Genomic DNA, 15,876 nt, shown 5'->3' with positions numbered 1-15,876 from the left:
TTTTAGCTTGGATGGAATTTTATTAAATAGAACACTAAATATATATATATTTATATTGGAGAAGTTCGCTTAAATTAACTTAAGTTAACATTTAAAGTATTTATGTAACTTTTGGAAATATTGTTTTTTGTTTCTAAGTGATTTTATTGATAGAGTAGACAATATATCTATATATTTGGTTGACACTTGACAGTTGACACTTCAAAGTTCAAACTTTGCAGTGACTTTGTTGAATTTAAATTTATCAAACTTATTGTAATATTATAATATAATAATATTATAACTTGCTCGTTTTCAGTTATTCTGTCATCTATATTTATTTATTTACTGATTATTGGTAAATACTGTATTGTTATATTTCTTTTTCCTTTAAACTTGAAAATTTCTCTAATAGTTACCGATTGTGTATAATGATATATGTAGACCACAACTTTGTTTATTTTTATTTAGGACCATTCATTGCAAAAAACCAAGAATGTCTATTGGAAGTGTATATGAAACAGCATATAGAGGTGATTTTAATCAAGTAAAGGTTAAAATTGATGCTGACTCGTCTTTAATATCGACACCAGATGAAGTTAGTACATATTTAAATATATGAAACTTAATTATTGCTCCGTAACAAATATAATGAATGACATTGTTATAGAATAAACGTCTTCTCATACACTGGGCAGCTCTTGGTGGTAATGAGAACCTAGTAGACTATTTGCTTGATTTAGGAAGTGTGGTTGATGCTCTTGATGATACAAATAGTACTCCTTTAATATTAGCTGCGTCAGCAGGCAGGTTGGAAGTGGTAAGACTTTTAATAGGTAAAGGTGCAAATGTCAATCACAAAACAAGTCGGGGTCAAACTTCCTTGCATTATGCTTGTTCCAAAGGACATAGAGAGGTAAGAAAGACCAAAAAATCGATGAAATATAAGTTCATACATACCAAATAGCATTTTTATTACAAATTCTCCTTGTTTGACAATAATTTCTAGGTAGTGAAATTATTAATAGAAGCAGATGCTATAGTGTCAGAGGCAGATGTGTTAGGTGCTACACCTCTTCACAGAGCAGCCGCCCAAGGAAGAATGGAAATAGTTGAAATGCTAACAAAATGTCCACATTTCAAAGTTGATGCATGTGATTCTACTGGAAATACTGCATTGTTAGTAAACATAACAGCAGCTAATATTTAGAATTCTTTAAATTAAAGCTATATGGTTGTTATATAACAATATTAATTATATATATATGTATACATATATATATCTATATAGCTTATTTCAGCTACAGTGATCACACTGAAAAGCAACCGAAATGTCAGGAGTATGTCGTTTTTAAAAATAATGAAATATGCATAGGAAATCCAAAAAAAATATTAGTTTTATTAAAATGAATATTCACAAAAGTCGTAGTTCTCATCAGCTTTAGAAGAAAAGCAGTGAATTTATTATTTAACAGAATTTCATATATAATATCCAATAAATCTGTGTTATTTAATGAATGTTTTAAGCTAACAAAATATATAAAAAAACATAAACAATATTCTTTAATAATATAGAAAGAACTATTTAAGGTAATAATAATCAATTATTTTGTTCTAGACATTTGTCATGTGAGGAGGATAGAGAGGCAGTGGCTTGTTTATTAGTGAAGGCTGGTGCCAGTCTTGAAATACAGAATAAGGAAAAGAAAACGCCTTTGGATCTCTGTTCTAATAAATTAAGGCAATTATTGATTAACTTGAGCTCATAAACTTCAATAATAAATCTTTTGCTACAAGGCATGTTTTTTATTCATTTTAATTATTCCAAAGAAAAGAGGATGTAAAATATAGGTCTTCTCTAACATTTTTGTAGAACTCAACTTATTAAAGAAGCGTTATAAATATCTGTTATTATTGAATAAACTATGAATTTTAAATTACACTTACATGAGAATTATGTTGCTGAGGTAAGTGTTGAAGAAACTTGTCCTTTCAAAAAAGATAAAAAACTCAAGAAAGTACACTATGATTTTTTTTTATATTTATTCTTTTATTATACATATTGCTTTAACGTAAATATTCAAACAAAATGTATTCCAGAAATATTTAAATAAAATTTTGTATGCCATAAAAATACTTGTGGACTATATGTTCATATAGTCTAAAAGTGTTATGTGAGAGTTGCTATAAGCTACTGGCCACACAAATTAAAATCCTTTGTGTAACTTTAAAATATCTTTTTATTAAAAAAACAGCAACAGCCACAAACAGCACGTCTTTTTCTCTGTCAGGATTTTACGGTCTTAAAAATTTCCCAGTCTCTAAAAGTATTATTGTTTAAGATTAAATGAGTCAAAATGTTAGACTGACCTGGACTAGATTGTTCAGGTCAGAATTCATTAAGATGTGATCTTTCCCTTCGCCTACTGAACTTTTGAAAAAAGTTTAGATTAATTCTCCCGTTCCACCTGTTGGAGAAAACTGTCATTACGTTGATCGTGACCTTAGCAGATTCCAAAACTCTTAAATTGCCGTATGCTGGGGGATACTGCCATCTTTGTAATAAATGTGCTTAAAAAAAGACCGTATCCAACCATCACCAATATCACTAAACAGTTTATTACGGCTATAGGCGAATCCAAGCTGTAAAGCTCCAATCGGCGAGAACGTTTAGAGGGAGAAAGACCAAGCAACTATAAAATATGATTTTTATAAAAAGTTACTGACCCGCCCAAATTGGCCAATAACTATTTTAAAAAAATAGTTATTGGCCAATTTGGGCGGGTCAGTATAAATATTTTATAAAGACTCAGGTATCATGAAGTACAAAACTTAGATATTTTACTCTCGGTTTATCAGCGGTGATACTCAGTATAATGAAGAATTACACGTAAAACAAACTTGTCTGTTTCATTAAGCAGTACAATTAAGCAATACGCACAGAAAATCTCCAAACATTAATTTTGCATCTAGACGAGCTTTTACCCTTCGTAGGTTAAGAAACTCTTTGCCTCATCACAATTTAAGTTTATCTAAAATATAAGATAGAAGTTAAAAGTAATTAAGTCTGTGTCGACCAAAAAGCACGTCTAATAACAACTTATTAACTTAAATTTACAACCTTTTCCCCTCTTAAGAAATCTTTAACTCGGGTCAATTACAACGAATATTTACGATCTATGACAGACAGTAATAATTGGGTTATTAATTGAACCCAAATATTATGTATTGCGTATTTCGTTTTTGTTTAACGTCTTAAAATGTTTCTAATTTCTGAACTATAATAAATTTAAAATTATTGTGTATCTGGTAACACCTCAAACCATTTAAGGAAAATCAATCAAATTCAAAATTGAATTGTTTATTTGTAGTGTGTAAATAATATAAATTTTTACCACCCAATTATGGATTGATAATTATAATTTAAAAATTATGCCACTAGTTTGTTTGTTAAAACGCTACTATTAAAGAACAGGAAAGTGTAAATTGATTAAAGAATTTACGTCACAATGTTAATATTATTGACTAAAACTGAAATAATGGAAACAATGGCTATTATAAACCACTTAAATTTTAATTATTATTTTGTTATTGGAGGATTTTTTATTAGTTACCTCGTTTACCGCATGTTTAATTCCTTTTTGGGGGATAATAATTTCATACAAATAAAATATAAGTTACGAGGACATACATGGAGAAGTATCGATTGTAATAAATCAATACCATATAATATTTATGTAAGCTTGTATATATTTTGTAAAATACATATTATTATATTTTTTCAGTTGCAAATAAAGTTTACAGTTTCTTAACGTTTATAAATACATAATTAACATATTTACGTAATAGACTATATGAGTGTATTTAATAAAATTTCAGTGTACAGTATGTGGGAAACTAATGTTATCCCTTGTGGGCCTTTTCTGTGAATGCTGCGGCATAAGTGCATGTAAAAAATGTCATCGTATAATTGATAAAAAGCAAAGATGTAAACAGATGTGGTGGCCGGCAGAGAAACCATTCTATCATCTTTGGGTTAATGGTATACATTTAATATTTCATATCTAATTATTAACACAGTATAATTAAATTTGAACGTTTTGTAGTTGGTTCTGTTACTAGAGAGAATCCTGACCACATAGAAGAGGGGGATAATTTAAAAAAATTCTTCTGTTCCTGGTGCCAAAGAGTAAGGCTCAGTCAGGAAAATGAATTATCAAATACCGAGGTATAGATTTGAATTATATGACTTGTTATTTCTCTGCTTATGATACAAACTGTAATAATATGTGCTTTCTTATAGAGATGTGACTTCCAAAAATATAAAGATATCATTATTCCACCGATGAATGTAAATATGGATAGAGGAAAAATTATTAAAATAGAACCTGTACCTGATGATGATTGGGAACCATTCATAATTTTTGGTGTGTACACTATATTCTCGAATTATATATATATATGTGTGTGTGTATAAAGCCTAATGTAGCGGATGACCTATCTTTATACTTGATATATGATTATAAGTTTCAATCATTTCAGCAAATAGGAAATCAGGAAGTAATAGAAGTGACGAGGTTCTGTCACTCTTTAGAGGTCTTTTGAATCCATTGCAGGTATTAATTCAGAATTTTTGTAACCATGTCATACATAACTTCATATATATATATATATATGAAAATTTTTCAGATTATAGATATTGGTTCAATGCCACCTGAGAAAGCAGTGAAGTGGCTTCCAGAGCGATGTCGTATCATCGTTGCTGGAGGGGATGGTACAGTGGCGTGGGTTTTAAATACTTTACACACAGTACCACATATTAAAGTATGTTTATATATAAAATAAAAATTGTATTTAACAGACATTTGTATAACATGATCAGTAAAAATTCCATTATAGATACAATTTCGATTAATTAAATACGCCTTAACTTAACATTACCATATAAAAAAGAAAATAAGTATGTCATAGAATCAAAACTAAACAAGTATGCATTTAAGACAATGTTGGCATAATGATTTGTAATTTGTAATTTAAATGTATGGATGTCTCTGTCTATTTAATGTTTGTGCGTTTGTGTGGGTCAATGCATTATATAATCTATATTAATAAATGTATTTATGGAGTATGTTAATAACTATTTAATATATTAATCAATCCCAGGCGTCAGTTGGTATTCTACCTACTGGCACTGGTAACGATCTGTCTCGAGCCCTCGGCTGGGGAGGCGGCTGTTCTGACTTAGACGCATCCGCTATTATTATATCTATGAAGCAAGCAGAAGTACAAATACTTGACAGGTATGTAAGTTTTATAATAATACCGAAAATATCTTTATGAGTTAATTCTAACACAATTTTATGATACATTGTGTTGTCGAGCTGCAAATGATAAGTAAGTTATAAGGTAATTGGTATTTACAACTGAAGCAAAATGTAACTTGGCTAATAGGTGATTAGAATATTAAATAATTCGTATTAAATTTATTTGGTACTTTGGTCATCATTGGTGCAATAAAACGATTATGTTAATTCGGTCTTTATAAATTTAAATTTAAAGAAAATTATCATATTACTGAAAAATGTTGCTAAGCTTTTTCTCACAAGAAAAAATTATTATAAAATTGAACATAACAACTGCGGATTTATCTAAAGTACGTAGGTAGGTAAAAAGTTCGCGGAATGGGAGGTATGGCGGAGGAAAAGTGTCACTTTTCCTTATCACACTCACTGAGAATTGAGATAATAAATACCAAGTTTTATAAAAATCAAGGCATTATTGGGACTGGAGATGAAACTTGGGTTCATCATTATGAGCCTGAGTCAAAACAGGATTCCATGCAGTGGCACAAAAAGGTCACACCACCCCCAAAGAAACTCAGTGTCTCCGTCGGCTCGAAAAGTCATCGCCACCGTTTTCTTCTATACAGAGGGAATTCTTCTTATTGTGTACAAAGAAATTGGTACCTCTATAACTAGAGAGTACTACTCTACACTATTAGAACGTCTGCGAGATGCTGTGAGGGAGAAAAGGGCGGAAAATTTACCAAAAGGGCGCTCCTTTTGCACGACAATGCACCCGTGCACATGGCGCAAGTTGCGGTAGCTGCTGTACAAAGAATGGGTTCAGAAATTTGGGACATCCTCCCTGTAGTCCAAATTTAGCTCCAAGTGATTATTATTTTTTCCCAAAAATTAAAAAAGAGCGAAGGAAGAAATTTTCCAGCGATGAAGAGCACAATTTCTGCCCATTTCGAGAAAGAAAAATTTTTTTCGAAGGTATAAATATGTTAATTGATCGATCTAATAAATGTATTAAAGTTAAAAGAGAATACATAGAGAAGGAAAAATAATTTTGAGTTTAATTTCTTACTTTTTACCCCCCATTCCGCACCCTTTTTGATCCATCTCGTATGAATAAAATAATAGATTTTAAAAACGATATTAAGAATCCATTTTTGTTTTAAAAATGCAGTCATCCTATTGGTGCAATTCCCAGATGGAAAGTTTCTATTGGTCCGTTGTCCCGTGGGCTGCGATCACGTGGTCGTGTGTTGTTCGCTCACAACTACGTGAGCGTGGGTGTGGACGCGCAGGTCGCGCTGGACTTCCATCGTGCTCGTGCTCACATCCTCAAAAGATGCGCAAGCAGATACATAAACTATGTATGAAAGTTTTCTTTAATTTAAGTTCGAAATTCAAACATTATGTTATTCAAACGAAGCACTCATGCGCTAAAATTTAACAAATAAATTAATAGACTTATGTTGTATGTACTACGAAATGTGTTCTCACCAGAGAGTAAATGACGTCTGTGTAAGATTCTTTTTCTGATTTTTGTATGAAAATATATTATATGAAAATTACAAATATATACTAAATATTCACATGAATTTAATTTTCATCGCTTTTAGTTTTTTCTAAGATTCTAGCTATCAACTTTATTTATACTTCACAGTTAGCGTACGCGCTGCTTGGTGTTGGTCGCGCTCTTGACGATGGTGGCTGCGGAGGGCTGGAGCGTCGGTTGCGTGTGAGGATAGCTCGTGAACACGGAGAGGGTCAAGAGGCTCGTGGCGGCCATGGAAACTTAAACACGCTTGACTTGCCGCCATTACAGGCGCTAGTGTTACTCAATATACCCTCTTGGGGCGCCGGCGTAGATCTATGGAGTGTGTGATTTGTACTATCAGTGGTATTTAGTGAGTGTTATGTGTTGATGTGTTACGTGATCATCTTTTCGCAGGTTTAGGAAACGAAGAAGACGTCGGTGAACAGTTCATGGATGATAGGAAATTAGAAGTGAGTACGAAATTTTTATACTTATTTGTATACGTTATAGAAAAGGTGTGCACTTAAAGTAAGTGTATAGGAAACGTCACTTTGTATGTACTTAATTAGATTAGAATTTAGAAAACTAGCTAGCACTAAGTATACATTCACTACCTAACTAAATATTATCCCAAGTTCATATAGTCTGTTGTCATTTGTGCTTTTTGACACGCTGGCGTTTGCGTTCATTGCAATCGAAGAACTTTTTCATGAAAACATAGTTTTTATATAATAAAGTATAATGAGAAGAAAATTCACTGAAATATTAATATATCTCCCAATATTACCTACACGAATATGACGTAAACGTTTAACAATGATTGAAATACGTTTTTGTGTCAAAAAATATATATATAGTTATCTTATTCTTAGGTGGTTGGTATATCTTCGTCGTTCCACATCGCGAGGCTTCAGTGTGGTTTGGCAGAGCCCTACCGCTTTGCGCAGACAAGCTATGTAGAGGTAATTTTTTTAAATATTTATATTCAATTTTATTATTTAAAGATGACAACACTAAATTAACGTAAAGTTTAAAATTAACATAAAATCCGGAAAATGTAAAATAGATGTTTAAAGACTCGCACAAAATATTGATGGAGAAAAACAAAAAGTGCAACAGAAAGTAGTTTTATTTGAATATCGCTTCTTATAAATATAATTAGAAGATTTGGAACTTTGAAAGTTATTTAGAAGATTTGAATAGAAAATGCTTTGTTACAATTGGTACTACAATAGGGACATATAAATCGTGTTTAGGAAGTGACGTGAATGTTCAGTACGTAACAAGTTTAAAATTTTTGTATACAAATAACATATCTGATTCTCGACCGCTTCTCCTATGAATCGTAGCGGAGAGTATTACCATTATCTATGTAACATTATATACAAACTATTTTAAATATTTGTTACGAAGGTTTTACAGCGCTTTTATAAGTCTTTACTTAATGTACCTACTGGGTTTAAAAACATATGACGCGAATATAACCTAGCCGAAAGGCGAAGCTCAACGTTTGGTATGCTCCCACAAAGATATATTCAAAAACTACTAAAAGTGATATTGGAATCCACTTTGGATTAGTCATTTCTGCTTCTACTTCTTAATTTTTAGAAAATTTTTGTTATTGAGTTATGAATGTTAAATTTACCTGACTACGTTGAACATTCTGTTCAAGACATTACAATCCCTAGTATAAATAAGTATACTAACCTAACATAAAGATATTCAGAAAGCTTGGTTTCAAGAGATCATGTTACGATAAATTCGTGTTGAGCAGTAGAAAAACACTGAAACTATTACTAACTTTTCCCTATAGGACAAAGGTTATTTGATTTTAGTTGATTTTAAAATAAAATATACAAAAGAGAACAACATTTAATAAAATCCCAGATATAGTGAGTGAGCCCGGGCCTTATAGCTATTAAGATCTGTTACAAACTTATGTCTTTATTTTATCTTCGTTGAATTTTGTTGAATGTTATTTGAGTATTAAATTTCGAAAGTTAAATTTTTTATAAGATCTGAATGATGAATCAATGTCGAAAACACGATAAAGCTAATATTTCTGAAATAGATTTACCATCGGAACGCGATCGCTCATACAAAACATTGTCCTGTTCCTAAAAATTTCCTTCTGTTATCTTATAAATGTTTACCCACTATTTACACTCGCGTACCAGTCGCGAGACGACGCACGAGCCCAAGCACAAGGTGACAGTTTAAATAGTCGCTCGAGAGTATTAATTACAAACGATTCCAGTCTCAAAACACTGGTAATAAGAACGGTAATATAAACTCGAACGAGTATTTAAACTGTCAAGTTGTTCTTCGGCTCGTGCCTCGTCTCGCGACTGGTACGCAAGTGTAAATCCCGGACTAGAGTTGGAAAGAATGTTGTGGTCAGAATTAATGACTTTATTACTCCGACAATCTCCTATAAGGCGTTTAATTTTGCTTTCTTAACTTATAAAAGCTGTCATAGTCGCATGTTCGTCTTTAAATTTTCTTTTTTTTTTGCTATTGCTTCATTTTAGCAGTATCTTTTTATTAAAATTCCGCTTATATTTATGGGTACTCTTTACCCACATCGGGACTCACCAAACCCATCGTCAAATTAAACAGACAGTAATCTAAGTACATATTTCCAATTCATATAGGGTACTTACCACCCTTGCAACTATTTGTAATCAAAAACTGTTGACTGAATGTTTTGTCTGTGCAAACTCGTAAGGTCGCTGTAATATAATATGGTTTTGTTTACTTATCTTATTTTAGAATTTAGTTTAGTATAAAGGATTTTTCTTTTCATTTACTATGAATGGATATTATACTTAAAATTTCTATCGGTAGATGAGTCTGGAGGGATGTGTGGCGATGCAGGTCGACGGGGAGCCGTGGATGCAGGGCCCCGCAACAATCCGCCTTGAGCCAGCCGGCCAGTCTTGCATGTTACGTAACAATGTTTAGACGACGTTACCTGTATCCTAGGTACTAAAATAGACGGGGGCTACAATTAAATGTCAACAAAACCTACTTACTTAGGGTTCATAATTAAAAATCTAACATAAAAATTTTTGTGAAACAAAAATAAGTATACACATAAAGTAAACGCTTTTATATTCCAATGTCACTTGAAATATTAATTAGAAGAAAACTGCATTTAATACATAACAACATAGTATTTATTTTATTATGTTATTCACTATATCTCAGTCATTGTTTAAAACACTCCTTACTAAGAAGCAGCCATTTCCCATAAGTACACCATAACTAAAGATAACATGATTGTTCACCTCGTACAAAGTATGAATGTTATATAGTTTCATAATCATAAAGTAAATGCTTTATGGACTGCATTATGAAAATATGCTTAAAAATCAAAATATATTGAACTATCTTTATTCAAGCGTTTAATTCATCCGTGATTAATATTTTTAATTAACACAACAGATTGTTATTGATAATAGCTCTTCTCATTACCAATGACTTGTCTTCGGTATACACTATGTTGAAAGTATTGCGTTCAAACTTTCCACTGTTCTGTTATTGAAGTGTTTAAAATGTTCTTGGGTATATAAATCATAAGAAAAAATAACTGAACGACCCAAGTTACAGTATCTGTTTTATATATTATATTAAATTTATATATGTATATATTGGCTTAATATCCACATACATCAAGATACAGAAAAATGTAAAGCTAAAGATTTCAATCAATTAATTAATATATAATAATCAAATTTCCTGCAATTGTGATATTTAAGATACTTCTAATAAAAATCTCTATCAGCCAACGTCTTGAAAACTTAACTCGTTTTTATCTTAGTGTATTAGTTTTGTAGAGTTAAATCTTTGTCGGTGTTGCTATTTCTGTGTAATATAATACATTTCTTTTTTCCTATTTAAGGTAAATAAAGTGTAAAATCGATGTGATTGTCCAAAGTTATTAATTATAGTTACAATAAAGAGACAAGATATACCTAGTAAAGTTATTCAAAGATCACCTGTATTTCATTTAACCTGTGTCCTCTAATGTTGTGTTAAACGGGACAACAAATTAATTATTATCAATGAAAGGTAATTCTCCTGAATTAGCTTTTAGATATGCGCACCGCAAAACCTGATGTACTCAATACATATTTTATAAAGAATGATATTAAAATCAACAAGATATATATATTTTTTAACCCTTTATTACAACAGCTACAAATAACATTAAATAAAATGTCTTTGAGACATTAAAATAAAAATATTCCAAGGAACACTGACTAGTAAAACTAGTCGTAAAATTTGAAACTATCAGTGGAGTATTTATTAGTTTACATCAAAACAGCTAATAATATTAGGTCGGTACCCCGCTGATAGTATAATCTATTATTTTTACAGATTCCATTTCGGTTATTACAATATAAAATATAACATATAAATTTGGAAGTTACAGTTTCATTCATATTTATATTATATTTTCTTTAAACATTATATGTATTTATTTAGTACAAGATTTTGTCTTACATTTCAAAATCGTTATAAAAGTTATAGTGAAGCAATATACTTCTAAATAGGACAAGTGTCAGCTGACATTTGAGTCGTAGAAAATACATTTTGTTAAAATAAAAATTGTACTTTTTTTTGGCAAGTGTACCGAAGTACGTGTATAAGATGGAGGAATGTCGATTGAATGTTTCATTTTAAAAAACTTATGTCAAAAAATATAACTTGGCTAAATGACAGTTAATTTTAAAACCAACCGCCCACATTATAAACACGGTTACAGTTAAATATACGTTGGACGAAAATAAATATTGATTACTGAAATGGCCGTGTTATTGAAATTTCGTTCTCTCTAAAGATATTTATTCACTTGAAATCTTATCTAATCTATCGCCTGGGTCGAAAACAAACTGTAACTGCAATTATAGTGTGGACCCGGCCTATAATTCAATACCTTAAAATTAAAACCATGTTAGTTACTTTGCACACATTGTTTGGCACACGTGAAATTAAAATGTTTAACATTTTCATCGAAGTACCCAAAAAACTGATAAAAATAATATGTAATGCAAATCAACATTTTTAATATTGACTTTAAAAAAAGCATTACGAAAAATAAAATTGTGCAAACATTTACTTCGTCTATACGATAGACCATACGTTAAGAAATAAAGACAAACAAAAATGTAGTCCTTGCTATTACACACTGTAATAACATCACATGTGCAATAAAATATTTTTAAAGTAACACACAGTATGATAAACTAAAATAGAAGATTTCAAAAAGTAAACTTTTCTTGTACAGAGGTAACATATCCATTCCATTATATGGAATCACATTGATAACTTAAAACATAAAAAAAAAAAACTCTCTTAATAATATGAAGCAATATTAAGTGTAACCAAATAATTTATCACAACAATAAATATTAACATATAATGAAAATCTAAATGCAATGTTAAACATCAACATCAAACAATCTAAAAATTCTATTTGAAAGCCATTCTAATAAACACCGTATTACTTGTTTATAGTCACACCATTACAATTCTATTAGTTCAATTGTCTATCATTATAACTATTACTCAAAAATATATTGAACACATCAACCTTTGTATATCATATTAGTTTGTAATATTAATTTTTATAACACCAAAGTTCATCCTTAGTTGTTCAAGAAATACAAATGTTAATATAGTGTGCGGTGCGAGTCTGACAAACGCCGGAATGTAACCCTTGAAAAATGCCAATGGTCCCTCCTTTCCAGTATTCTGAATAAGTGCTATTATACTCTTAACCTCACCTGGTTTTGCATTCATTGCTCTCGTCTTCAACACATCCACTGGCTGTGTTAATGTCGTTGCTATTGCACCCTTAAATAAAAAAATAAATGTATTAAACCTCAATATTTATAAAAGAGGATTTCTTTTACAAAATTGTCACTCACAGCTGATAAACTAGAAGTAACATGAGTGATGACATTATCACCGAAGTAAGGTGAAGCCAGCAATATGGACTTGATTTGATCATAGAAAGAAAGCTGTCCAATAGTCATAAGGGCGGCTCTGCTACATGTCATAGATGCTCCAGCCCACAGTCGTAATATACCTTCCTGTGCTGCTACACGATACAATCCATGGATCGCATTTTTATAGCTACAACAAAAAATGTTTATGAGTATATATATGTTTAAGATCTTATATAATGTATGCAATAATCAATGATAGATTTTTTTCATAACAGAAAAACAAATGTCATTGAATTTTAATTATTTTATAATAAATTACTAAATATGAGATTTTTCATATTATATGACTAAAACTTACTTTCTTCTTTGCTCGGGTGGTAGCTTGACATCATTTTGCATTCTCACATTGACCAAATCAGCTGGATTGCCAACAAAGCCTCCAGCAAAACCACCCAAACCAGCCAAGAAGGCAGACATATAGAAAGGTATTGCAGATCCCTTAAAATGTATATACATAATTATAAAAAAATTATTCATGTATAAATTATACGAGTACATAATTAGTCCTACTGCTTACATCTTTTGGTGCCAGATGTTGCTTGGATACCTCATAAATACCAAATCTTGCTGTTGAATAAGTCAATTGTCGGAGAAGTGAGGCTGATATTCCATTATACAGTCCCATTATTCCTACACAGAAAGGTTTTTGTACAAAGTGTAGAGTAAAAGTAACAAGAGACAAATTTCTGACTCAAAATATTTATTACACATTATAAAAAAAAAATTACCTTGGTTTTTTAGAACTATTTGCGTAAGCTGGAACATAGATATGTTTTTTCCTTTTTGTGTTTGCATTTGGACTTTGAGTAGATCCAAGGGATGAGTGATACAAGCAGCCCCAGCTGAGGCTAACCCACCGAAGTACCATTGTGAAACTCTAACTTGTTTTCCGTCAGCCATTCTAAAAGTATCTCTCTTTTAGTTACGTTTTATTAAAACTTCCTGCACAATCTATCATATTGGAGGGTCAGACTCCGACTGAGTGAATATTTGAACTTGGGCGTTATGTAACTATTCTAGTAATGCATAATTATAACTAAAGCATTACTCTATTCATTAACACATCGTTATGAGCAGTAATACATATTTTTCTGTATCATTATTCATTTGTCCCTCAGAACAGTCTCTTTCTTTCAATCTCATTTGGCAACGTTAGAATTTGATTGACATTGACATTTAAAAAGTTAATGAAATTTTATAACAAGGGTTGTTCTGTCTGGCTTTAATAATCCAACCGACTGTTTTTTTCGGCACAAGTTTGTTTACTTCCTAAGTATATTGTGACGGACTTATAATTAAAGTAAAATAAAGAATTCGGTTTTTTGTATAAGCTGTCATTGTATTTTACCTAGCCGACGTCAAACAAACAAGTGCTTAATATTATGAGGTTATAATCGAGTTGCTGTTTAGTGTCTGCGGTTTAGTGTTATTCATAATTCAAGTCTTAGAATTGAACTATCATTGTTACTTGTAAAAGAGGTACTTACCTGATATTATTTGAAAGTTTCTATAGTGGAATATTTTTGATAACTAATTCAGTAATCATAAAAAAAATCTAATGCTTAAATGACTTGTAATCTACCGTTGTATTGGTAGAGTCTGACGTAAACTAATTCGGGGCTCTTGCTCTGCAAATTTATCTCTCACTACTTCATTATTTCGTTTTACCTAAAGCTTACTTCTTATCGTATCTTCCATTAATGACAAAATAACCTTTGAGATTACAAGACTAACAATATTTTGAAAAATCATCTTGTTTAATTAAATTAATAGTATGTAAATTTTCTATTTCAGATGACTGCCGATATCCTTACCAGCCTTGAATTAGATAAAGTTTTACAGTCAAACAAAGTTTTAGTAATAAAAGAAATAAATGGCGGCGATAGTTCTTTTATAACAAGTTGCGTTTTAGGACACTGTATAAGAAATAAAAATGCTACTCTTCTCATATCAACACACAACTCCCTTGTGCACTATCACAATGTTGGTTTAAAAATGAATTATAATTTACAAAAGTCTGTAGATTCTAAAATAATTAATTTTTATGATTTAGGAAATGAATTGGTATCTAATATGTTTGAGGATAAAGATTCTAGTTTGGAATTTATGTGTAAAATTAAGGAACAAATTAAGGCTATGTATGATAAAAATGGTACAGTAAATGTTATATTTGATGGTGTTTCTCATCTATTTGATTTAGAACTTACATTGAAGGATATAAATAGTTTTTGCAAAGATGTTATAGACTTACTTCATAGTTATAACAATTCATTTTTACTATTCCATTGTAATGTTTCTCATTGTGACAATGTTACCAATGTGCTAGCCAACTTGCTTTCACATAAATCACATATTTTAGTTGAAGTAGAGAGTTTGCCTTCAGGTCTGAGCTCTGATGTCTCAGGCCGTTTAACTATAAGATACCTTTATAGAAAATTTCAGAGTGTTAATTTACATATTTTTGATCAGAAATCATCACAGTATCTTTTTAAATTATTTGATCGAGGGGTTAAGCTGCTAGCACCGGGAACAGTTTGATAAATAATTTGTTTGTTTTGTATAATAAATTTATATAATAAAGACTGATTTTCATTTTTCCTCATATCTTCAAAGATAATAATATAATAAATACATTAAAAAGTAAAGTAATAATACCTAGGTTCTAAGAAATCTTATTAAAATATATTTGCTTATAGAAATTTCATTAAAAAAAACTGGCTTCTGTCTATTATAGACTATAATTTTTATTATGTTGTGCAATTATACCCAAATCAATTCTTAGCAATACGCTACAAACTTCAAAATGCTTTTAAATTGACTTTGAAACAGTTCATGACACTTATGAATGAAATAAAAAAGAAGTGGACTTGTGACATTTTTTGTATTCATTTATTCATATTTGAGGAATTTACATATGCAGCGGATCATACATTTAAATAAACGTGGGGTGATGGAGTATGAAAGTTTTATTTGTGGTGATTAGCTGTTGCCCCAGCGACCACTCACAGTGAAGGCTGTATTTTGACCAGCTTTTAGTCCATGTGGAGCA

At 30.8% G+C, this 15,876-nt stretch overlaps 4 protein-coding genes across 6 annotated transcripts; 3 read left to right on the top strand and 1 right to left on the bottom strand.

Moving 5' to 3' along the window:
- The first annotated feature begins 200 nt into the window (after positions 1-200).
- On the top strand, positions 201-1,775 carry LOC116772634 (26S proteasome non-ATPase regulatory subunit 10-like). The gene is made up of 5 exons (XM_032664882.2): positions 201-337; positions 451-577; positions 650-895; positions 989-1,158; positions 1,598-1,775. Exons 2-5 carry the CDS (start codon positions 476-478, stop codon positions 1,746-1,748), a joined length of 669 nt encoding a protein of 222 aa, XP_032520773.2. The 5' UTR covers positions 201-337; positions 451-475; the 3' UTR covers positions 1,749-1,775.
- Positions 1,776-3,304: 1,529 nt separating this feature from the next.
- LOC116772540 (diacylglycerol kinase epsilon) lies at positions 3,305-10,810 on the top strand. Its single transcript, XM_032664774.2, has 12 exons — positions 3,305-3,716; positions 3,859-4,021; positions 4,086-4,207; positions 4,283-4,406; positions 4,522-4,595; positions 4,669-4,803; positions 5,143-5,279; positions 6,478-6,643; positions 6,937-7,150; positions 7,225-7,280; positions 7,683-7,772; positions 9,658-10,810. Exons 1-12 carry the CDS (start codon positions 3,489-3,491, stop codon positions 9,772-9,774), a joined length of 1,626 nt encoding a protein of 541 aa, XP_032520665.1. The 5' UTR covers positions 3,305-3,488; the 3' UTR covers positions 9,775-10,810.
- A 172-nt stretch (positions 10,811-10,982) lies between these two features.
- On the bottom strand, positions 10,983-14,469 carry LOC116772582 (mitochondrial dicarboxylate carrier). 2 transcript variants are annotated; one of them, XM_032664815.2, is made up of 6 exons: positions 14,315-14,469; positions 13,556-13,728; positions 13,345-13,457; positions 13,126-13,265; positions 12,747-12,954; positions 10,983-12,672 (listed from the first exon to the last, which is right to left on the bottom strand). In XM_032664815.2, the coding sequence occupies exons 2-6, from the start codon at positions 13,725-13,727 to the stop codon at positions 12,424-12,426; spliced, it is 882 nt and encodes a 293-aa protein (XP_032520706.1). In that variant the 5' UTR covers position 13,728; positions 14,315-14,469; the 3' UTR covers positions 10,983-12,423. The 2 variants fall into 2 exon arrangements, with proteins under 2 accessions (XP_032520706.1, XP_032520714.1); XM_032664823.2 differs by lacking the exon at positions 14,315-14,469 and adding an exon at positions 13,876-13,973.
- Positions 13,141-15,407, top strand: LOC116772609 (uncharacterized). Of its 2 annotated transcripts, none has more exons than XM_061521142.1 (2): positions 13,141-13,252; positions 14,622-15,407. In XM_061521142.1, exon 2 carries the CDS (start codon positions 14,622-14,624, stop codon positions 15,363-15,365), a length of 744 nt encoding a protein of 247 aa, XP_061377126.1. In that variant the 5' UTR covers positions 13,141-13,252; the 3' UTR covers positions 15,366-15,407. The 2 variants fall into 2 exon arrangements, with proteins under 2 accessions (XP_061377126.1, XP_032520736.2); XM_032664845.2 differs by lacking the exon at positions 13,141-13,252 and adding an exon at positions 14,027-14,306.
- Positions 15,408-15,876: the final 469 nt, after the last annotated feature.

This window comes from Danaus plexippus, chromosome 8 (assembly GCF_018135715.1).
Source record: "Danaus plexippus chromosome 8, MEX_DaPlex, whole genome shotgun sequence".
Taxonomy (NCBI): domain Eukaryota; kingdom Metazoa; phylum Arthropoda; class Insecta; order Lepidoptera; family Nymphalidae; genus Danaus; species Danaus plexippus.
Note: the sequence above shows the minus strand (reverse complement) of the source record. Positions and strands in the feature narration are given on the sequence as shown.